Raw genomic sequence first — 24,109 nt, forward strand, 5'->3', positions numbered from 1 at the left:
CCGGGCTTCTTGTGTAATCTGACATCCTGCCTTCCATCAATATTTCATCATTTAGAGAAAAAACTACAAGCCTGCTAATGTGAGCAAAAAACCTCTGCAAAACGCCTTTAAACTGTCAGCCGGAGAACAGCTGACGCGAAGAAAGGAAACGTCTGACAGGACGAGGAAATTAACGACAGGAGGCTTGGAGGAATGCATGTCACCCGCTGCCGTGCAAGCAAAGCCTCAGCTACCACCTCGGCGGGGTTGTAGCCGTTTCAGCTCGATTGGCTGATCAGCGCCACGAAAAGCGGGCGACAACGTCAGACCGGTTTGTTTGGGTGGGAGGATGTGACGCGTCCTGCAGGAGCCGCCGCTCAAAGAATTCAGACACTGAATCCCCAAAAGACGACCTGGCTGTAAAGGAAAGAACAAAATCAAACCACTTTTATAGTCATTATTCTGGCTGTTCTGTGCCAAATCCATCAGAACTCACATTGGGTTTGCAGATCTTAGTGAGAACAGGGAGCGACAGTGTGTTGCTTAGTTACAGAAACACACACGAGAGAAAAAACAAAATCCATCATGTTTTCTTCCATCTTTAACTCTGATTCTCTCCATCTGCATGTCAACTTAAATTAAACTGAACTTCACTTTAAGGAGGTTTTATTTCATTTTTACTTTAAGGTGTCCACAGACCTACAGAGGCGATAAATCAAACAGCTAATCTTTATTAAAACATGTTTAACTGAGTGGTGGAACAGTGGTTAGAGCTGTTGCCTCACAGCAAGAAGGCTGCAGGATCTCTTCCCGGCCTATCTGGGTGGAGTTTACATGTTCTCCCTGAGCTCACGTGGGTTTACTACGGGTACTCCGGTTTCCTCCCAGAGACTAAAAGCTGTGTTGGGTTAATTGGTGACTCTTAAATCGTCTTTAGGTGAGAGCGTGAATGGTTGTTTGTCTTTATGTGTCCCTGTGATGGACCTGCGACCCGTCCAGGGTGTCCCCAGCCTCTTACACAGTGACGGCTGGAGACAAACACCAGCTCCTCACAACCCGGAGAGGAGAAGCAGGTAAATGGATGGACGGTCATAAAAAAAAAAAAATGGGTGAAAGCCCACATTGCAAACTTCATATACTTCTTAATGTTGTTGTTTTGCCAAGGTTTACATTAAATGAGTCCTTTCGGCGCCGCAGCTTAAAAACATTATTAATTATCAGGTGTTTTAGCAACACTTTGTTGCTGAAACGATTAGGAAACCCGTAGCAGTTCTCTGATTTCTCTGAGACGAAGCTGGCTGAGAGAACTTCAGTCAGATTTTTAGTTTGGCAGTTTCCCCGTCGCTTTGTGTGAAACTTATTTTGGTTTGTTGCCAGAGGCAAACATGCAGGAAATGTGTGCAGAGAAGAAATAAGTAAAAAACAAAAAAAAAAAAGGTGGAAAAACAATATAATTTGTGTAAAAATATCCGCTTTTTAAAGCTCTATGATGCAAAAAAAATTGATGAAATCTTTCTAATTGAATCTGCAAAACTCTATACATCCTGTTTTTTATTATACTGCAGGAAATAAAAATTGTCTGAAATAGTTTTCCGATATAATTATCTTAATGGAGCTGAAAGTAGAGCCAGCTGCAGACTAACCTAAAATCTAACAGCTATTATTGGTAAAAAAAAAAAAAAAAAGCAGAAGTTTCACTAATCTTGTAAATTTTAAAATCTTGGAAAACCTGGAACTATCGTGTCAGAAAATGGTGGAAAAAAAGACGAGGGCAAACACGTGTGAATCGTGTTTTTAAAGACTGACGCAGTGTGTGTGTGTGTGTGTGTAACCAGGGAGGAGGAGCCACTTTGTGCAGCACAGAGTTGTGTTATTAGAATTCCTGTCACAGTCCGGATTTTTACCGGGCAAAGGAAGAGAGAGAGAGGGAGAAGAAAATGGAAGAGGTGGAGGCTGAAAGTTGAGCTGAAGGAGGATGCGGGGTGAGGGGGTGAGGGGGTGAGGGTCTGCAGAGAGGAGAGAAGCCCGAACAGATAGAAAACAGGAGCAGGAGAGCAGACATTAACACGTTCACTGGGACAGATCTGATCACAGCCGCTTCACGTTTCCCCGTAAAGCCGAGCGAACTCTGAGGTTTTCTGTTTGAGCTAACGGCGAAACAACGATGGTGACTCGATGCTGGGAGACACAGCACTTAAATCAGGCACTGCTCTGTGCGGTTCAGACAGAATCATGATGAAGGTTAGAAGTTTGAGTTGAGTTTCTTCTTTTCCCTACTTCACCTCATAGTTTTTGAAGGAATGTCGTGCACTACACTTGGTTTAGTTTCACTTCACGTTCATCCTAAAGTCTTTGATACAAACTACAGTTAAAAAAAAAAGAAAACAACAACAGATAAATGAGCCTCGGCCACGAGTTTTAACCCTGAAAGCCAGCAGCCGAAACAAAAACCTGCTCCTGGAGGAGTTTGGGACCCAGACCTGGAAGGAGTCATGAAATTAGAAACATCTTTCCTTTTTTTTTGTACCTCCTGTTCTTGCCTCTTCACCCTGGCTCCCCGGACACTTTAGGAGTGATTTTATAACGTTAGTTTTAACCTACAGGGCACTTCGTGACCAGAACCTCCCCCAAATACATCCTGGACCTTTTGGAGCCTCCAGAACCCGAAGGAACTCGGAGGTCTTCTACCTCCAACTTGTGGAGTCTGAGCTCTTCAGCCGGTGGCTCTGAGGCTTTGGAACGTTGTCCCCACCGTCCCCACCGTCCCTCACGCTGCACAGACTCTTTTAAGAAACCATTTATATTCAGACAGGCTTTTTCTTAGTTTGTTTGCTGCTTTTGTTTACTTGTTTTTTTTCTCTGTGAAGCACTTTGTGATGTTTGTGTCGGTGAAAGGTGCTATGGAAATAAAATTTACTTTGTTTTTTGCCCCAAAATCCTAGCTGTTTATGTGTTTTTAGGAGTGCAGGAAGTAAAGAAGTGATTGATGCTGATGTGTTCAAAAAGTCTTGTTTTTATTTTTTTATGTGAGCAGCTTAAAAAAAAACCCAAACAAATAGTAACTGTGCTGCTTGGGGACTACTTTCTGTTTGAGTTTATAAAACAACGTTAGAGAAGGATTACTTGTAAAACAATCTTCACTTCACTTCATTATCTTGAGCTGCAAATATAGTTTGTTTTCATTTCATGAAAACATCTGACCCGACCCCCGCTTTGACTCAATTTATGAAAACGTGCTCGAACTAAAAAAAAGGGTCTGTTTTCCTCCCTATCCTGGCTAATTATCACCTCTCCAAACCAAAACCAGGAGAAACGTAGCCCATCCGGTTTATCCCGTCTTGATTTTTTTAAACGAGGGCCTTTGGAGAAGTGGGAGATTAGCGGCGCCCGCATCAAACAGCTGGTTATTTCTGTGATCTTTTCCTGGAGGGGGAGAGAAACACGCTCGAGCGGCGTGTTCGCCGCAGACAACAGGTGCAGAAACAGCAGGAACCGAAGAGACAACACGCACTCCTCCAAACGCCCAGAGATGACTTTGACTCAGACGAACACGAACCGGAGCTTTTAGCAGAACAAACGGGCCCGTTCAGACTCACCGTCTTCCCTGCACTCCTCCGGCGGTTTTGCTTTCTTGGCGAGCCGCGGATCGAGCCACGATGTAGTTTTGGTGTTGTGACTGCAGGAGAAGCAGAGGTGTGGAGGAGGGGGAGGNGGGGAGGGAGGGAGGGAGAGAAAGTGCAGATAGAGGTCAGATGGAGACTGACGGAAAGTGCAAAAAAAAAAAACACCACCGACCCGTGTGTTTATGCGTGTGTGTGCAGGGATTTCTGAGGTAAACTAAATGTGCGTTAATCTACTAATTGGCCTCCAGCTGCTAATTAGTAAGAGAGAGAGGAGAGTGACTTCTGCAGGATATCACACACACACACACACACACACACAAAGGTTTACAATTACATGTGTGTGTGTGTGAATATCATGTCTGATGAGCAGCATTAAGTCAAATCAATTATTTAACAAAAAGAACCAGAGCTATAAAAATTTACACACAATCATACATAAACCATGATGTTAAAGTGGGTGCATTACACGAACCCTTTTTATTTTATTCACACCAGATATATCATTCTAATTTAAAGTGTGTTAGAAGCTCCGACACGCTTACATTTCAAACAGGTCATTTGTTTTAACGACTCTTTTCTCCACAGAGTCACAGCTTCTGTTTGCCTCTGAACGTCGCCTTGTGAGGGTGTGACGATGAGGACATTCGGAGCTGTCGTTTCAGCAGAACGAGGTTAAAGGGACAGTTCAGGGTTTTGTTTTGTTTTTTTTGTTTAAGGTGGAGTACTTATGAGAAGTCAGACATCAGTCAGAGTGATCTCAGTTTGAAGAACCAGGGAGAAAAATGACACAAATTATCAACTTTTGAAACAAATGACGATGTTAGCTAGGTCTGACATTCCCCGAGATGGTGAAGTGACGCGCCTGTGGATTTTGTAAATCGGACAGTAGGTATCCCAAGAGTTTGTCGAGGGGCGGGGGAGTCGTGTTTTTTCTCTTCCCAAAGCCGAAAACACAACTGGAGCGGTGTCTACAGTGGATAAAACGGTGTAGAAGGCCTCACTCTCAGCTGAATGTCTCAAAAACAAACAAGTATTCGTACGTCTGCTCAGAGGTGAGGCAAGTATTGTTCTGCTCTCTCCTTTCGCCTCGATGTGGAGGATATGGCTGCTCCAAAACGAGTCACCAACACGCACCAGCATACAAGCCGTCCCTGTCACAACATGCGCTAACACTCCATGTAACGGTGTAGCAACAGTAACTAAGGGGACGGGGCCTTTTGCGAAAGGTCAATTCAAGGTGACAAAAAATGTTACAGTGGCTCAAGCAAACGTTTTGTTACGAATGCTATTTTTAACTTTCAGCGAGCTTTTTTCTTCTTTCAGCAAGTCTTTTGTGACTTTTAGCTCGCGTTTTCATGCATCTATCTTTAAGCTAGTGTTTGCTACTTTTAGCTTTAACACCTCAGTTTCAGCTTCTTCAGCAGATCTCAGCTTCACTTTGCTTTTTCACAGAAAATGTCATTTCTCTCGTTAACCTCAGACATTATTTTAAATCACTGGCTGAAGCAGAAGTGATGGTACAGGATCTGATACGGGGTTTTAGGGTTGTTTTATTTTGGTTAAACTCTGTCTTAAAAAGCCCTCAGTCCGAACAGCTGCTAGCTTGACTCCATTAGAACTTCTCCTTGATGCTCTGAACTGAGATCGCTCTGACTGACGTCAACTGCAGGTAAAACACAGACTTTACTCTGACGTTTTACATGCAACCCCACCAAAATAAATAAATGAACTGAACTATCCCTTTAAAAGGAGTTAGGAAGGGCTGAATGGAGGCGATAATCTTCAGATTTCAGTGCTACGGATCAGAAGTTTGACTCCTCGCTCACGTTTTCATCAGTTCTTTCACCTTTAACATTTCTTCCCCTTGCTAAAGATTTGACCTATATTGATAGTTTGGTTTAGTTGGTACGGAGAAATTTACACACTCAGGGGTTTTAAAATCTGCTGTTCTTGGGCACTGTGACCCAGTACATTATGGAGGTGTGAACTAACACACTTGGTACACATTTACTGATGAGTAGTCGGTCTTAAACCTTCATACAAAGACATCCTTTGGGAGTATAATAAAGATCATGGAGTAAAGATAATATAGATTTATCCCATACTCGATGAAATAAACTTCTCCCTTCTCCGTGTACGCCATCTCCCAGTTGTCGGGCAGAGGACCCAGCTCCTCCTCATCTACATCTGGAGCTTTGGAGGGAGATTTGGAGGGAGATTTGGGGGCCTCCTCCCCTTCTGTCGCAGGCTCAGATGATGCCGGGGCCTGGATGGACCCTTCCACCGCAACCTCCCCAGAGGCGTCTGTGCTCTTGTCCTCGTGTTCACTCGACTCTGTGGAGCGCACACAAACAAACAAAAAAAAAAAGGCGCACAAACACAGAGTTATTCTCACATGCAGACCTGAGTGCACATCACACACGGCATGCATGATGAGTCAGAGTCGAGCCACTGCAGAGCCACGAACCCCCAGGAGACGGAGGGAGGGAGGAGAGGAGAGACGGAGTCTAAGAACAATCAGCACGAGCAGAAAAAAAAAACAACAACACGGGAACGTCAGAAACTGAGAAACAGGGAAAGACAGAAACTCCAGGGGTCAGAGCCTGAGTCAGAAAGATGAAGGAGACAAACTGGTGGCTGCTCAGGCAGAGGATGAGCAATTTAGGTTGGGAATCTTTTTAAAGTTAAAAACCCGACACTCTCTAACGGAAAGCTTATCACCCGCCACAGTTTGAAGCTAAGATCACCTCACATGTTAGAGTCACTTTGGTTAAATCTTACAAATAACATGATGTCACGCAGCATCGCAAAGACTGGATTGTAGCCACGTTTGTGTTGGTCAAAGGTCAACCAGCTGGGCATCCATCTTCAATTGGGCTGGCTTCCAAACTTAATGATTACTTCCTGAACGTTTCATTCAAATCCATCCATTGGTTCAGGGGATATTTAGCTAACACAAAAGACAAACACAGAGACAAGCAAAGACATTATCACCCGATGATCAGACGGGGAAGCTGGTCTGAAATCTTTAGGGAACGGCTCATTTTAATCGGGATTATTGTGGCTTTTTGTTGGGAAGAGTTGAAAAAACTGTGACACAAAACGAATAAAAACACGACACGCTTCGACAACGGACCACAAAGACAAACGGAAGAGGAGAGCAAAGACACGTCCACGGGGACGAATAAATTAAAAAAAAACAAAAAAACAAAAAAAAACAGAGGTCAGGAGGGTGAAGATGGCAAAAGAGAGAAGAGAAAGAGAGGAGTGGTGGGGTATTATTAGTAACAAGGACAAAAGCCACTGGCAGAAAGACAACAAGAGAGACGGAGAAATGAGAGAACAGACAGATGAGAGCAAAAGTCTTTATGAGACTCCAGCCAGGGACTAAAAATGGACACATTAAGGTGCCCCTGTTCAGTCTGTTACATAAGGCTAACCTTTGTAGTTCACACCCATGTAAGCAGAGGCTGTTAACATTTGTAAAAAGCGCTCAGGGTGCAGTTTGGTTTTAGAGACGCACACATGAAGCTGGTCTGAAAGAGAAGAAGAAACTGGATTTCTTTTACTTCAGTAAACAGGAAGAGAAAAGGCTCATTTCTGAGCTTCGCTCCAATCAAACCGGCAGCAGACCCAGAACCGTGTTTTACTCTCACCTGCACACGTCAGCTGCCAGGTGAGGGGAAAAAAAAACAACGAGAGTACCTGGCGTGATGGCCACCCCGTTGCCGTTGACGACCGGGCTCTCCTCCTCCTCCTCCTCGGGCGGCTCCATGCTGGCGCGCTGCTCCATGTTGCTGACCGACTGGTTCCTCTTTCTCTTGCCCTGGGCGCTGGGCCGGGCTCCGGGAAGCAGGGCCTCACTCACATTCAGAGGAGGGGCTGCCGGGGACGGCTCCGCTGGAGGTTTTGGCGTGCCGTAGAAGTTATCTGAGGGCAGAGAGGGGACAGGGAGGCGCGGCGACCTCGGCGTTAGAGGCCGACTGGAAGCACGCGGAGGTGATGTAACTGCAGGTCTGAATGGCTCGTGGCTTTGACGAGATTAATGCCTTTCAAATTGCGAAGAATGGGCTGTCTAGACAGAGCGGAGCGCAGATAACTAGGCTGAACTACTGTCTGGTAACTTATCATAAATACAGTAAGTCCAATCAACACTGCCAAACCTGCTGGCTCATGTTTCAGGAAGAAACTAGGATCAGTGATCCCAGTTAGTGGAAAACAGACTGAATCCAGACACGTTTATTCACACAAACAAGCCAGTTTATCAGAAACAAAACAACCTGGTTCACCAAGCAATCAGCTACAATTCAAACGGACTCTTTTGTACGGAGGATAAAAAAAAGAAAAGATAAAAGGAAATATGACATTACATAAACGGACGTTGAAAGGGAGAACAAAATTCAGCCCCCCAGGTGGAAATCAAAACGTTTGCTTCCATCCCTTTGTTTTGTTTGTGAATCAGAGGATAATCTTTGATACGACAAGCTGAAAACCAGATTCTTTATCTTCCAGTCATTATTTACTCAACACCTCACGTTCTTCTGCAGCGTGTTATATCAGAGAGGATCCAAACTGCAGGCACAAAACGACAGCAGCTCACACTTCCAGGTTCCAACCCTCCCTTCACTGCTGTTTTGAGCCGGAAAACCTTTTCTTTTTTTTTTTATTAAAGCCGTATCGCCCACCGCCTTTTAGTCTAAGATCATCTCAGGATGAGGAGGAACAGAGCTGGTACCGTTTGGGTCAGCTCTTTTTTTTTGCCAGTTTAAATAAGATCTTACCCTCTGGTTCACCAGATATTTTTGATAACAGACACCCAAACGAACACACAAGTTTGAATTTACTGGATACAAATGAACTCTGCTCATGTGAGTCTTATTCTCCAAAGCACCTCTGGGTTAAATCCAACTTTTGCTGCAGAGCTACATTTTCTGACTCACTAGTCTGCTGACTCTCCAAGCCCCGACCAGCTGTCTGCTCCTCTTGATTAATCTCACTTTTCTTTAACTGTTGCTTTGGACAGATACGGCGTGGCGTGGCACGGCGCGGCGCGGCGAGCTCAGAGAGTGATGATTACACTGTCAGGGGGAGGGACCACACTTACTCGAGGGCAGGGTGGGTTTGACCAGAAATGCTGAGGATCCTAAAGAGCAGAGAGCATCTTTAAGGTGTCCTCTCTAAAACAGAGATCTGTTCTTATTGGAGAACCTTTTGACTTTTGGTTAAAATTGCAAAAAATCTGTCTGCTTGCATCAAACTGTTAAAAAGCTGCATTCAGCTCGTGTGTGGGTTTATGTAATGGCTTTTGTTAAGCACTTGTAGACTTTTTTTTCCCTCACAAAAACTCCAACAAAGGTAACTTTACTTAGTCAAACGGTGAAGTGGACAACAGAAATGTCCAACAGCTGTGAGAAAAGGGACTTCTCTGCATGTTAGTGTTCATCGAACACCACGGTAGGAGCTTTAACGGCCGAATGCAAAACTATTAATACTTCTCCTGGTTTTTAATGTATGCTAGATTGCTGTTAGAACTTTTACTTTTCACACAAGTTCAATTCATTCAACTGACAAGCCTTCAAAAGACCAAGAAGGGCTGCAGCTTTCAGGTCTCTGCAACAAGAGAGGGAAAGGTTTATAGTTCATCTGAATAACTAAAAATCTCTGGGTTCCTCCGCGAACCAAATAAATGTGACTTTCTTTTATCATTAGAATCTGAAGCCTCTTTGCTTCTTCAGCTTATCAAAAACAGACTTTAAATCTTCACAAAATACAAATTAAACCCTAAAAGAAGGAATATTTTTTCCCTGTGGTCCACTGAGATGGAAGAAACTTTCTAATATTTGACTTTGGTCCTTTGTAAATATATAGTAAAATCTTTTGTTTGAGCTTGTCTTTTTGTTTTAATTGACCACTATCTTTGTTTTATTTTAGGAGCATTTTCTAGGGATTGTGGTTCACACGAGGACTTGTCCTGGACGGAGGGTTCACGAGGCGGAACAGGACGTCGGCTCGCAGAGGAGCCACCTGGGGTCAGTCCAACGCTGGACAAACGTCTTTGCTTTGCCTTTCCTGGACATTTTTGTCCCCACATATTCATCTGTGTTGAATTACACCTATAAATGTTCATGGATGAGGAAGAAATGCATTTAAAGGCCTAGCACTCCTTTCATGCCAGAGTTTTAATCTAAGATCATCTTTTGCTGATAAGGAGCAGATGCTGGTGTAGATTCTCAGTCATCCAAGACACGGTAAACCCGAAAAAACAAAAACAAAAACAACTGGACTTCTGTTCTGCAGCTGAAGACGCTTCGCTTCTCATTGGAGAGATTAAGATCCTAAACAGACGAGAAGCGAAACGCCTTCAGCTGCAGAACAGAAGTCCAGTTGTTTTTGTTTTTTTTTGGATCAGGAGGAAAGTTACAGCTGCTGTGAGATCTTCCAAGCGCTCAGAAGATGTGTTGAGGATGACTCTCTGCTGCAAACATATCTGTAAAAGTTAACAGGTTGAAGCTAAGGTTGCTTAGCTGTGGCATTTTGAATTGGGTCGACTCCAAAGACTCATCAGTTGTAGATGTACGTCCATTTATCATTCTGACAGTTTCCTTTCAGTGGTTCATGAGGTATTTTGCTAACACTACAGACAAATGAACACACAGGAGATGTTTTGAAGCTTTCATTTCCTCGGTTAGCCCATTTCTCATTTGTCCTGCTGCTCTCAAACCAAAAGATCAAAGCACGGCGCTGCCCAAGCAGAAAACACACACACACACACACACACAAACACACACACCTGTGGGAGCTTTAAGCTGACCAGATGAGCTGCTGCTGGGAACATGAAGCACATTCAGAGATGTTCGGGTCCTTTATGAATCACGCCGGTTTCAGAGCAACAACTTGACTGCCTGACGGGCCTGAAGTTAGACCCACCTTCAGCCGTGATGACGAGCTGTTATGAGCTGAAGCCTCGCACAAACAACACGAGCAGCACTCCTTTTGGTCTCCTTCACTGCCACTTTTAGTCTTTCAGAGACGTTTTTATTAGCTGTGAAAAATCACAGGATTCAGCACGATTTACTGCTAGCAGAGCGGTTCAGAGCCCTGGTGACCCTGAGCCTGAGGTAAAAAGCATCTACGCTCTAAAACACCTCGAGTCCACAGGTGTCCTGTCCTTGAACACGGAGCGACAGTGTAAAACTGAAGAAGACACCACAAGCCGTCTGCTCGGGGACAGAAGCTGTCTTCGTCTCGAGACGTTCATTACCACTGCGCTTTTTATCTTCGGTGGCGAAACATTTTCTCTTTCATGGACTAAACTTTACAACATAACTACCAAGCTGACTGTATTTGTCATTTCAGTTCCAATAACACACACGTCTTCATAACAAACCTTATTTATCTCGTCCATGAGAGCCTGGGGAACGAAGCTGCTGAACATTCTGGGAGGTCCTCGTTTGATGGAGCGATATCTTGGAGATTAAACGACGCATGAGAGGGAAGCAGCAGCAGTCACATCACATGAGGCTCGTGCGGCGGCGAGTCGCTGCTCAAAGCATGGAGCGCTCTGCTCTGTGGTGGTTTTACACCACTCTTTATTGGGGCTGCAAAATATGTCGAAAATCTATCACCACTGCAATATAAGACTGAACAGTGTCAATATTGCAAATTATAGCAATAAATTGAAAAGCCAAACTGGATGCCAATAATAATTTATTTATCATGGAGACCACTGTCTGCTACATGCTTGTGTTGGATGGTCTGACTACTCGCAGACTTGGAAAAAAGGGATTTAATACGCTGCGCCTAATGCCTGGAATATCCTGCAAAGTACCCTGAAAATGAAAGATACGGTCTCTTATTTTGAAGGACTTCTTAAAGACTTGGAGGCACATCTGGCTGCAGATGTTTCGACTAATTTTGATGTTGATAAAAATGCTGTTTACGTTTGTATGGGGGTAGCATGGCGGGGCAGCGGTTAGAGCTGTCGCCTCACAGCAAGAAGGTCACAGGATCGCTTCTCGGCCTATGGTCTTTCTGGGTGAAGTTTACATATTCTCCCTGAGCTCACATGGTCTAACTCTGGGTGTTCCAGTTTCCTCCCACAGACCAAAAACATGAGTGTTAGGTTAATTGGTAACTCTAAAATTGTCCCTAGGTGTGAATCAGAGTGTGAATGGTTTGTCTCGTTTGTCTCTCTGTCCCTGTGATGGACTTCTGACCTGTCCAGGGTGTCCTCAGCCTCTCACACAGTGACGGCCGGAGACAAACACCAGCTCCCTGCGACCCGGAGAGGAGAAGCAGGTAAAGAAAATGGATGGATGTTTAAATGGAAGTGTTTGCTTTGATTATTGTAACTTCTTGTAACCCGTTCTGCTGTTTGTCTTTCTCAGGGCATTCCTGAAAAGGAGATTTTTTTAAAAATCTCAATGACATTTAAATATGGTTAAATAAAAGTTAAATAAATTATTTCTGGAAATCAGATGGATCCTCAGTATCCTAAATGCTTACAGCCGACTTCAAAGAACGCTGAAGCTAAACGCTGAACACTACAGAGTGTCGAGAACGCCGCGATGACAGGAGAAAAAGAGGGAGTTTATTGCAACTGACAATAATCACATTTTCCTAACATTGTGCAGGCCTGGTCTTAATGGTACTGCTGTACTGGCCTGTGGGCGGTGTTAATGCTCCCGTTGAAACAAAGGTTGAGGAAGATGAGTTTCCAGCACTTCTTCACTCCTTCCATCATCATCTCGTTGAGCTCAGAGACTTGTCTCACATCCAGGCAGTGAGGTCTCTAACAGCCTGCCAGCACAGAACGCCGTCCGGCTGGATTTAAAAGCCACTGACACACAACAGCCTCTTACTCTGAGCTTTGTGTGTGATCACGCTGTCAATAATCCACCCTGTATCCCACGAAACGAGCACTGAAAGAAGTGATGATTCAGTCAGTGTGCGGGTTAGCTTGAAGTCGTTTACGTATGTGAAACCATAACTTCGCGTCTGTAAACAAAAACCTGCACGTTCCTCCGAAGGAACCTCCTGCAATCACGACTTAAAGAAGGTATTATCGCCCGCCGCCAAAGGTGAGGGCAGGACGATAATGTTTTTGCCCTTGCGCTTGTTTGTCTGTATCATTAGCAGAAGTATCTCACGACTCACGCAACGGATTTTAATGAAACTCTGAGAAAGTAATTACTGGACGGTCGTCTACAACTGATTAACTTCTGGAGTCAGCCCAGTTCAAGTTAGGGGCCACAGCTAATCAGCCTTAGCCTACACAAAGACGGCTACATCTCAGTGAATTGGACAGAAACAGAGCTGACAGTCATTCACAGAATACACTCCAAGTGTGAACAGATCACACAAGATTTCACAATACTGCAGGAGACGGAACATACTGTTACTTTCAAGGTTTGATCAAAATGTGATTTGTCAGCATCAGATGATCTCAGTCTGGCAGGTAATATGCATTCCTTAAAGGAATGCTAGGCCCTTTTTCCCCAACTAGTACTTATGTTCTTAAAGAAAGAAAAACAGCTAAATGTATCTCAAATTTTCAAACACCCTACCCTTCGTGCAAACGCTAAAAATCTGAATCTACTCTATTACTCCGACATGACACCCAAACCCAACGCACTCGAAAGCTCCATTCTTTTCCCGTTCTTACCTCAGATCTCCCTGTCCCTTGTCTTCTCGTTCTTAATTTAATGCGAATCAGAAACGGAGTTGCAGCACCTCCAGTGCAGCCACCCAGAAAGAGACAGCTTCCCCCAACGGGCATAACTAAGCTCTGTGTTAAGGGGAAAGGACTCCGCAGACACACGATTGTAACTCGTGCAAGGAAGAAGGGAATGCACGCGCACACACACACACACACAAAAGCCTGTAGCCCCTTTCGCGCGCACATTCACACACAAACTGTGCGAGCGAGCTCAACCGCTTTTAACATTTCTTCTGGGGAAATGAACCAGCAAATCCTCCATCTGTAGTTGTATCCCTGACAGTGTAGCAAAGCAGAGATGCACAGACGTGACGTGGAACTGGCTGACACACGCACACACCCACCCAAATGTTCTGCGCTCAACAACCACGAGAGGAAGCTGTAACGCCGGGTTTCTGCTCGGGCCCGGGCTTCAACTTTGTTTACTTGAGCATCACCTGACACGTCTGATTAATCAGGGAGAGATTTTCGCACCGAAGAAGGCAGAATACGTTTCAAAATAGCTCCGAGCTCCCAGCTTCCTGCTCCCCAAGCACCTGAGCTCGGCTCGCAGACGCTCCCACATCTCACCTTCATAGGTTCCGCTCTCTAACAGGGCTCCACTTTGCTCCAGTTCCATAAAACGCTCCACGCTCACGAAATTGTAGTCCACCCCAGGCACCTCCCCCTCCTTAGGCTGCCTGGTGGTACCTGCAGAGAGAGAGAGAGAGGAAGAGAGAGAATACACAGAGAGGTCATTATAGCCAAATAGGACACTTGAGAAGAAAAGACAGGAAGGCGGAGAAAAGAGCCAAGAAAACAAAAAAACAAAACAAGAGGCCGGACAGGAAAAGACGGCAGATTTGAGGTTACAGCGCGTATGAGAGGAAGTGGGAGGGTGAGGGGAAATGGAAGTGAAGAGGCTGACTGAGGAGTCATCGCTTGTGATCGCCAAATCCATTCACACAATTCTCTGAGAGTGACAGCGAGAGACAAATGGAAGGGAGCAGCAAACAGCAAAACACCATCACTCAGTGCCTACGAGCCAATCTGATGCCGCTTCAGTAATGACTGAATCAATATGGCAGTTTTAGCAGGCATAAGTCAACCCCGCTTACGCAGCAGCACACTGTGCCGATTGGGTCGGTGTGGAGGCAGCAGGGGTGCAGAGGCGCCACATTACCATGCAGCAATTAGAGCCTTCCTACATCAGTGCTCTAGAGAGCTTCATCAGCGCGGCGGCGGCGGCGCGGCTCGGCGCGGCTGCGTAATGGCAGCGAGGGGAGTTTTGGGTTTAATGAGGTGCTGTGTTTGTGTCTCTGCCAAGTGGACTTTCGGCTCAGGCTTCAGTGAAGTCCGCTGCTGTTGATCCCCGCTCTCTATTGATCATGCCAAAAAAACAAAAAAAAAAACAGCCATTGGCCCGGCGAGGAGAGGGAGACCGCTCTTTTGCTCTTTTCCCAAAGCCTCAGGCCCACATTTGAGAGGGGGGGGTGTTGATGCGGCCGAGCGGCAGGCAGAGGACGAAGGGTTTGTGTCAGGAAAAGACAAACACTGTGGAAAACAGAAACGTGTACAGGTATGAATGAGAGGTGTAAAAATAACAAAAAAAAAAAAAAAAAAAACCCTTGCTGATATGACAGCAGAAGTGTGAGCCGAGGGAGATTAGAACAGCAGGTGACGAATGTGCTGCGGACTCACATATGGCGCTCTCACACACACACACAAACACACGCGCACTAACTCTCCATAGAGCCTGATGTCTTAATCATTGGATCTCTATTGATCATCTGTCGCCGCTTTACTCCTGCAGTGCATCCACTGAACTGTCTCGACTGTATTCAAGTCACTGCCGGGAGAAAAGATGGCAGCTTATCAACACTTAATGAGAAGGAAGGGGGACGCCCGTCTCGCCAAACTGCCCGCTGCTGAGCACGGAGAGATTTACATGTGAGCGGCGTACTTCATTTATGGTTCATTTTCAATTAAAAAATCCATCTATTAACCAAAAATTAACCTTAATTAAAAATGCTGATACGTAAGCACGGACGGACTCTTAGTACCATCCTGCTAAAACGTTTTGTCCTCTCACAGCGTTGAAATTAAACATGAAAATTATACATTAATATGTGCAGCTTGATTGGGAATACTGTGATTCGACTTTTGGTAGTGGTACGTCGTACACTGTAGATGTGCAAAAAAACAAGAAAAAACAAAAAAACGAACAATGGCGATCAATGGGATCAAGGCGAAACGTAGAACCAAGCTTGTTTGGAGCTCTGCAGCTCAGACAAACACTGTTTCACGTATAAACGGGTCACAGAAAGTTGGATTTTACACGTCTGAACTGGCATTTTGACGCCTTTTACAGGTTTTACACAATCGCAGGTTAAGTTTAATCACTCTTCCAGATGTTTTCAGGTATGGTTGGACGGTTGATGATGTGACCCTAACCTCTGAGCTGCCTAACATTTTTCATTTTTTGCAAACAAACTCCGATTACTCCCACAACACTTTTTATACGTCAAAATGTAGGCCTCTTTGCCATCTGTCACCCGGCGTGTCTCTCACCGCCACAAGTTTTATGGTTTTCTCTCAAACCCCACCAGAATACGTGGACTTCTGTTGTATTTTAACTCTAAATATCCTCTTCAAAACTGATCGTATGTGCTACATAAAACATCTGCCTGTGTGAAAATCAGCCTCCTGTTCCTTTGAGCCTTACTTTCTGCCTGCCTCTCATTAACTCGACAGTCAGGGAGTGAGAGACACAGACGTGCGGTTACCATGGTGACCATAATGAGCTACTGGCAGCAGCTTCTTTTGAAACACCATGATGGAGGCGTTTGTTCTTTCCTGCGATTATTACAAAACTTTGGGCCCTTCTTTAGAAATGAAAAAAAAGCAGGAATTTCTGTTTTTGTGGGAACCATTTATTGATCATATACCTTTCATCACTGCTACAAAACCAGAAATCTGCCCCGAGTTGAGCTTTTACACCCGGTTCAGACCTGAAGACGACAGAAAGGAGCGAAGTGAGGCAGAGAAACACAAATCTGAGACATTCTGCCACTTCTAACATTCTCTTTGGTTGTTGTACGCTCAGGTTGAGCCAAAAAAAAAAAAAAAACACCACAAACGTCTTTAACTTACATGAGTGGAGCTCGTATCGAGAGCTGGATTTTTATTAAAGTAGAGCAACAACCTCTTAGTGACTAAAATGTGGTCCTAATGGGCCACTTTTCAGTCAGAAGTTCTTCTGTTTTCGTCTTTTTGAGAAGAAAAAGAGGAAAAGATGTTGAAGGGAGCAGCTTCAGGGGGAATTCAGCCGCTTCAGGAAGCAGTTTTGGTGGGCAGAAAAACAGGAAAAAAGGCAAACAGATGAGAAGGCACAAACAAGAAGATAATCACTGCCTGATGTCATCTACCTGCATTTAGGTTTTCTAATGAAACATTGATAAATTTGTTTATTTGAGGGAATTAAGATTAAGTTTTTGAACTGTGAGGATGAATTCAGTCTGAACCAAACTTTGAGCCATTTTGTTGTATTTTTATAAAGAGTGAACTTAGACAACGCTCTAACTGGCCCACATTCTCAGACTAGATGTGATTGTGCTTATTTCTCTGTGCGTGTGTGTGTGACTTTGATCTTTACCGGTGGCCCAGTGGGCACTATTCAGACTCCCAAACTATAAATGTGCAACCCCAGAGGTACGAGCAGGTTTGTGTGTGCATCTCTGAGTTTCCTACTTTCCTCTTCGCTTCACATTCACATGCAGCAGATCTAAAACTACAAACCTTACAGACTTTTGGTGTAAATATTGTTTTCCAAGAACATCTTTAACATTTTGGGTGGAACTAAAACAATATTGGGCTGGTGGTTTTAACGTTGTTGATCTTCGGATAAAACTCTCAGCCTTGCAAAACTCCTCATCAACACCGCGAGACGACGTGCTCAGAGTATTTGTTGTGAATGACTCTCAGCTACCACCACACCAAAATTGTGCACCGTATCTGTAAAACTGACTGATTTAGAGTAATTTCTGTGTCTTTTCTGCGACGACTGTTAATCAGTTGTAGATGCACATCCAGTGATTACGTTCTGCAAGTTTTATTAAAATTTGTCTGAAGGTTCAGGAAATATTTTGGTAACAGACAGGCAGACATGGGCAAAGGCATCAGCGTCCATCTCCGCCATCATTCATGGTGGGTGATAACAACTAACCGTCCCTACTGAAAGATTCTTTGCAGAAATGGAAATAAACAGACAGCAGTTTGCATTTTTGTCCCGACTGTGAATGAAGGAATAAAACCTAAAGCAACGTGATTATAGAAAATAATAGATTTTTATTGATTGAACTCTATGGTCATTCTTCAGGCTGCAGTTTCCCTTCGTGCTGAGTTATATCAGGAAGTGTAATAAACACGTTCTGCGCCTCCACAAGTCTCGGTCCGCACCGATGTTTGACACTCCGTCATCTAAGACCCGAAGGGCTTCCTGAACGTCACGAGGCCATCCGGTTTTTCCCCCACAGCTTCAGCCGAATGAGAGGGTTTCTCAGAGCCTCCCTGTTGGGAGCTGTGCTGCAGGCGAAAAAGCTGAAGGGCGCCGTCCGGTGCGCGTGGAACTCTGAACGCTGCGGCAGCTCGGCCAGCCAGGCGGGGCCGCCCGCCTTCCAGAGGGCACGGCTATTGATCTGCGAGATCAGAATGAAATTATTCTCCTGGCCACACCGGAGGAGGCAGAGCCTGCCGGAATACTGATGACCTGCTGATGGCCTTCTCCTACAGCTTCCTCTGCTGGACACAGCGACGGAGCAGAGGGAGGTGACGGTGACGGTGGTGGTGGCGGGCGGGAGGGGTCTGAGCTGGGACTATTGATCCGGGCCTTGAGGTAGGAAGACGAGCCAACTGTTCCTCATTTCTCCCTTCCTCTGCCGTCTCACAGCTCGGCTCATTGTTTTTCTGCCCCACTACCTGCTCTTCCTCATCACTACTCCTCAAACTAAACATCTGTGAAGCAAACCTTTTCACTGAGCGAGACATTACTCTCAGGAAAATCCATACTCTGCTCCTTCTGCCACTCCCCCCCACCCTCACCCCCTCCCGCCGGGGTTGCCGACTTTCTCTGTCATTAAACTTCCAGTTTCTGTCGCCGAACATTTACAGGACGAGGACTAAAGTGTTCAAATCTGATCTATAACGGAGAGTTCGGGGAGTTCAGCATTTACGCAATTAGAAGAATATTACAAAAGGAGGGCGCTGACTGACAGACGGGATCGGATTCTTTTGAAAGGGCGCTAGTAGTAGTGCTTGCCAGTAGTCAATATCTTACATGCAGTATAAGCTGCTCAGAGCACCAACAGTGGGATAGTCAAGCAAAGTTAAAACGACTTCAATCTCCAGAGTTTTATGGTGGTCTATGTAAACACTGGTTTGTTAAACCTTTAGTCAACCCAATTTAAGATGGTCGCCGCAGCCAAGTAATGTTAGAGAGCACAAACATGGCTGTAAGTCAGACGGTTTTACAGATACTGAGCTAAAACCTGGTGTGGTAGTAGCTGAGAGTCATTCACGACACATACATGCACTCTGAGCGTCTGCGTTTATAATTCTCGGCTCCAACTCCGTCACTTGTCGACGTAAGCTGATCTCAGTCTGAAACTCTGGCACGAAAAGGTGGCATTAGGGACGCTAGGACTTTAATTATTACTGAGAACTTCACAGGAACAGCACTTCAAAACATCCAAACTCTCTCTTTAATGTGTTACTCAAATCTTTAAAAAAAAAATGGCAGCAGACTGTACAGACAGGAGTCGGTGATGGCCTTCCGGAGGTAAAAGCTGTTAACTACTGACTGGATGTTGCGCTCTTGCTAATAAAGGATAAAGCCGGCTGTGAGCCAAAAATGGTTTTCGCATCGCAATCAGCCGGAGCAGCCAAACCTCTCAGAGGTGACACCGCGAGCACGAGCCGAAGTGCCGCAGAGATTTATGGCTTAAATGCCTTAAATATATAATAGCAATGAAAAGCCTCAGAGCTGCCACTTTGGAGGATGAAGACTTTCTCTGCCTCGAACCATGACAACCGGCTAATATAAAATATTTTACATTGGAGGGGGAGGGAGGAAGTGTGAGGGAGGGAGAGGAAAAAGGCAGAGATTACTCAGAAACACAACAAGGAAAATCCATTTGGATTTAAAGCTGAAATAGCTGATGTGCTGAAATAACTCAGCTGGGTGTCGGACGATACGAGGACAAAGAGCTCCGCTGAATTATGAACCGACGGGAGAAAAACAAAAGAGCCAGCATCGGAGAAAAGGCAGCAAATGACGGGGGGGGGATAAAAAATAAAAAAGAAGTGATTGGTTAACCTGGCGGTGCGTCCACAGCAGCCTGGAAGTGAACGCACACATGAGTTCATGCACATTTTTGTATAATTACACAGGAAGTCACTGAGATGAAGACGCAGAGCGGAGCTAAAAATAGGCTATCGATGAAGTGATTATCATAATAAAGGGAGGAGGAGGAGGAGGAGGGGGGCGGTCCAATAAAGTCTGAGCCTGAGTATGAGTTGGAACAAAGAGGTGGCGGGCTGGGAGGTTCCTTTATTTTATTACTTATTACTTTAATCTATACGCACAGAGCACAGACAATTAGGTCCTCTATAATTCTGAGAGTCAGAGAAACAAAAAAAAAATTCAGCTTCTGTGATAAATTTGCAGTAAGAGTCATCGGGACAATGGGATGTTAATTGGACGCTGTAATGAACCTGGATGACTGAAACTGAACGGCTTGGCTCACAGCAGCTCCTCCGCCGCAGACGTCACGGTGCCCAGGGAGCCGAGCCGGTTTATTAAGAAGTCTACCGCGACGCCAGAAAACTAAAACCTAACAGGAGCTGAAAACACTTCCCGAGAGGTGAACAGGTGTGACACAGACATCCCCAGGTGAGCCCAGAGGAGGAATTTATCCATGAAGGTGCAGATGAAATAGCACACCTGTTTCCTCGGCGTAACGAGCGTCAAACCGAACACCACAAACCGCACACATACACACACACACAAAAACAACAAGAAACAAATGTCTGCTTCTGGTTTCACCTCTTTAACCTTGCTGGATGAGACGTCTGTCGACCAACGAGCCAAAACCGTTCCTAGTTTCCAGTTAGGACCCCAAGGGTTCAAACTTTTCCTGGCATCTAAGGAGCGAGGGATCTGAATTAAGCAGAGGATATTACTATAACAGCTGCAAAAAAAAAGTCTGGACTCCAGATAAAATGTGAATAAATCAGAATGCAGCGATTTGCAAAACTCATAAACCCATATTATATTCACAATGGAACGTAGTAAATATATCCAGTGTTTAAACTAAGTTGTACCATTTTAGGAAAAAATAAGATCATTTTTAATCTAAAGGCAGCAACACATCCCAAAAAAGGATCTTCCAGGACCCTGTTTCCCTCCGTGAAGCACCTCCTCTTCTTTAACATCAGGACCTGAGGAGAGCAGCTGCTGCAGGATTTACAGCAAACATTGTCCCATTCTTGTCTGATGGAGGATTCTTGCTGCTCAGCAGGTTCGGGTCTTCATACCTGGACTGTTGAGAGGTCTGGCCTGCAGGCAGCTCGGTTCTGGACCCGGACTCTTCTGCTCTGAAGCCCTGCTGCATCTGCTTTTCTGCATTGATGTGTAAGCTGCCCACACCTTAGGCATTAATGCACCCCCATACCATCAGACAGGCAGGACTTTGATAACAGGCCAAATGTTCCCCCTCTTCTTTAGGACGGAGGACGTGGCATCCACCTTACCCGAGTCCATTTTAAATGAGCTTTGGTTCAGAGTTTTTAAAGCCTGACGTTTAATCCTTAGTTTAAACATTTGATGTTAACCATGTTCCATTGTGGAAAAATGTATATTTGCAAATCATTGCATTCTGTTTTTCATCACTTTTACTAAACTGGCGCTGCACGATGCAGCAGAATTGTGCAGCTCCTAGAAAGGGTCTCGCTCGGGTAGCGACTTAAGGCAGTATTTAAATTTAAAGGGAGAATCAGTTTTACGGCTCCAGTAAAAACAAACAATAAAAGCACACTGTCCTTAAACCGCTCTGCTTGTTTACTGAGCACCACGGCAGCAGGAAGGAACGTGAGGGCTTTCTGTCGGTCCGATTTGCCGTTTTAAATTGGTCTCCTCTTGTTTCCAATTTACCTCATCTCTCTTGCATCCATTTGCTCCCATGTTCTCCGTCCCCATTCCTCCCCCACTTCCCTCTCTGTCTGTTTTAATCCACTCTCCCTCATTATCCTCCCATCCTCCTTCCTCCCCTCCTTCAAGCTCCGGCTTGCACTTCGGTGTCACCCCTCCGTCACTCTCAGCGTTCAGCTTCCCTCCTTCATCCCCGGCTGGCAGATGCGAAGTGTGACAGCAGGTCTATAGGCGAGGTACGATCCAGCCGCCTTATTTACACTACAAAGCAACGGGCGGCAGATGCAGCGCCGCGACATGGCAACGCGCTGACGGGATCGTCTGCTTCCAGCGCCTGGCAACGCAGGCTCGCCATGGTAACGAGCGGCTACGGCTACGTTTGCTGTATGAAAGAGGCATTTATGTCGAACAAGACGCTCGGTTTTGCGTGCATGGCTGGCGTTTTATTTATTTATTTTAAAGAGCTGCACAGTGCCAGCTCTTTTCGTGACAATCCATTACAGTCGCAGCTCGGCCTCTGAGAGCTCCCACCTGGTTACCTTGGAGCGATTCAACCGGCGCCTGAGCAGACAGGTCCGACTCTGACGGGAGCTGCAGGCTGGGATGTCACCTCTGCTGGAAAATCCCGCTCAGGACCAAAAGGAGATTCAGGTTCAGAGGTGCAGCCTAGTTGAAAACATTGTGGGGATTGTTAGCTTTGTTGCGTGGTTGTAAAAACTGAGCTGCTTGGTCTATTAGAGGCACAGCGTTTCAGAGTTAAGGGCGGTGATCCTCATTGATGTCCCACCAGAGAGCCTAAAAAACCTTAAAAGAAGCCTGAGGTGACATGATGATGCACTAAGGACTCCCAGCTAATGCTAAGTCAAATTTTATCTCAACATCTGTAAAACTGACTGAGTTATAGTCGTTTTTGTGTTTTTTAATGTTGACTAGCTGTGGCAGCCATTTTGAATTGGATTGAGTTCAAAAGTAAATCAGTTGTAGATGTGCATCCAGTGATTACTTCCTGAAAGTTTCAATAAAATCCCCCCAGTGGTTCATGAGATATTTTGCTAACAGACAAACAGAGTTGGCTCCAATGGTGAGTACTACGTTTAGCAGCCCTTGGAGAACGTATTGTGGATGACTCTCAGCTACAACAACAACAAATCTGAGCTAAATATGTTGAGATAAAATAAGACAGGTTTGTGTGGGGTTTTTTTTTTAGAAGTCTGTTGGCTGTGGCAGCCATCTTGACCTGTACGCCCAATGATAACTTCCTGCAAGTTTCATTAAAATTTGTCCAGTGGTTCACGAGATATTTTGCTAACCAACACACATACACACAGGCACAAACCTTATTCATCTTTGCCGTTTGGCGGCGGGCGATAGGCAACAGAACACGCCTTTAATCACTCGGGTTTGTATCCATTAATCTCGACTTTTGCGTTAAATTAGATCCACGCGGCAGAATTAATAGCTCGACATTTCGGCGAACACGTTCATCTGTCCTCCAAAGTCGTCAATTAATTGATCGGACCGATGTCATGTCTCTGAAAAGTCACGTACCCGTCTTGTTTGTTTAATCTATATGCAGAAGTCTCGCCGTGTTGCCGGATTATGGGTTTCTCAGCAAAGGGCAGTTGCTAGGCAACCAGCGGAAACTCCTAGAAGCGACTGGTCCCGGCCAAGAAGCAGGAGAGCACCTCCCCATCGGCTCCCATTCTGCTGCTGACGGGGGGGAAACTATTCACCTCTGGGTCCTGGAGATGTCTCCAGATGGACTGGAGCAGAATCTACACGGCTTATCGTCCGGACAAACCCAGGAGACACTGCAGATTATTAAATTATTGCTCCCAATTTGTGTACAAAATGAAGGATTTCCTGTGTTGGTGATGACTTTTAGCCACTATGACACTGATTTTAGCTCAATATTTGTACAATCAGCTTATTTAAAAGACATCTTTGTGCTTGCAAAGGTAGATTAACGAAAACAGAAAACAACACGATGTTTCAAAACGTGTTTTCACTCTTACAGATGTTATATGATGGGAACTTCTTTCCTAAAACAAGAAAATATTTAACATTTTTTGCGTGTGTTCATTTGTCAGCACGGTCAGCCAAAATGTTCCAAAACCAACCCAAGATGGCCGCCACAGCCACCCGATCTGAGGAACTTCAGCCAATTTTACATATCATGAGCTAAAGTCTGGCGTGGTAGTCGCTGAGCATCGTGTCCAACACACATGTCAAGGGCAACACGTGGCGTTGGGTGATATGCATTCCTTGAAATTGTTTTTTGTTTCGCTCTTTTTTTAAAGCTCAAGTTCAGAGAGTTTAACTTTAGGAAGAGCTTTGTGAAAAGCCCTAAAAACGACAGCGTCAGCTCCGAAACCCGTGCACCTCCCGCCGGGTGTGTGAAAGGCTTTTCCCCGTAGTTTCGTATTGACGGAACTGTCGGCGGCCTCAAACAAAGACGTGTCGTGACGAAGACAGAACACCGACGTAGATGATTTTCTAGGGGAATTTGAAATTCTCCAATTAACCGAATCAAACAGCCGAGCAAAAACTCCAACCCGCCGGGCTGAAAGCGTTCGACGCTCGCCTCGGCTTGAACAGCTTCGT

General features: G+C 45.2%; 1 protein-coding gene across 1 annotated transcript in view; it reads right to left on the bottom strand.

Moving 5' to 3' along the window:
- LOC108239949 (membrane-associated guanylate kinase, WW and PDZ domain-containing protein 2-like) overlaps positions 1-24,109 on the bottom strand; it is an 84,201-nt gene that overhangs the window by 25,556 nt on the left and 34,536 nt on the right. The window contains 4 exon segments of the mRNA XM_017423004.3: positions 3,576-3,655; positions 5,708-5,936; positions 7,308-7,532; positions 13,891-14,010. Coding sequence (XP_017278493.1) covers positions 3,576-3,655; positions 5,708-5,936; positions 7,308-7,532; positions 13,891-14,010 — 654 coding nt within the window.

The sequence above is a fragment of the Kryptolebias marmoratus genome, linkage group LG11 (assembly GCF_001649575.2).
Source record: "Kryptolebias marmoratus isolate JLee-2015 linkage group LG11, ASM164957v2, whole genome shotgun sequence".
NCBI classification, from domain to species: Eukaryota; Metazoa; Chordata; class Actinopteri; order Cyprinodontiformes; family Rivulidae; genus Kryptolebias; species Kryptolebias marmoratus.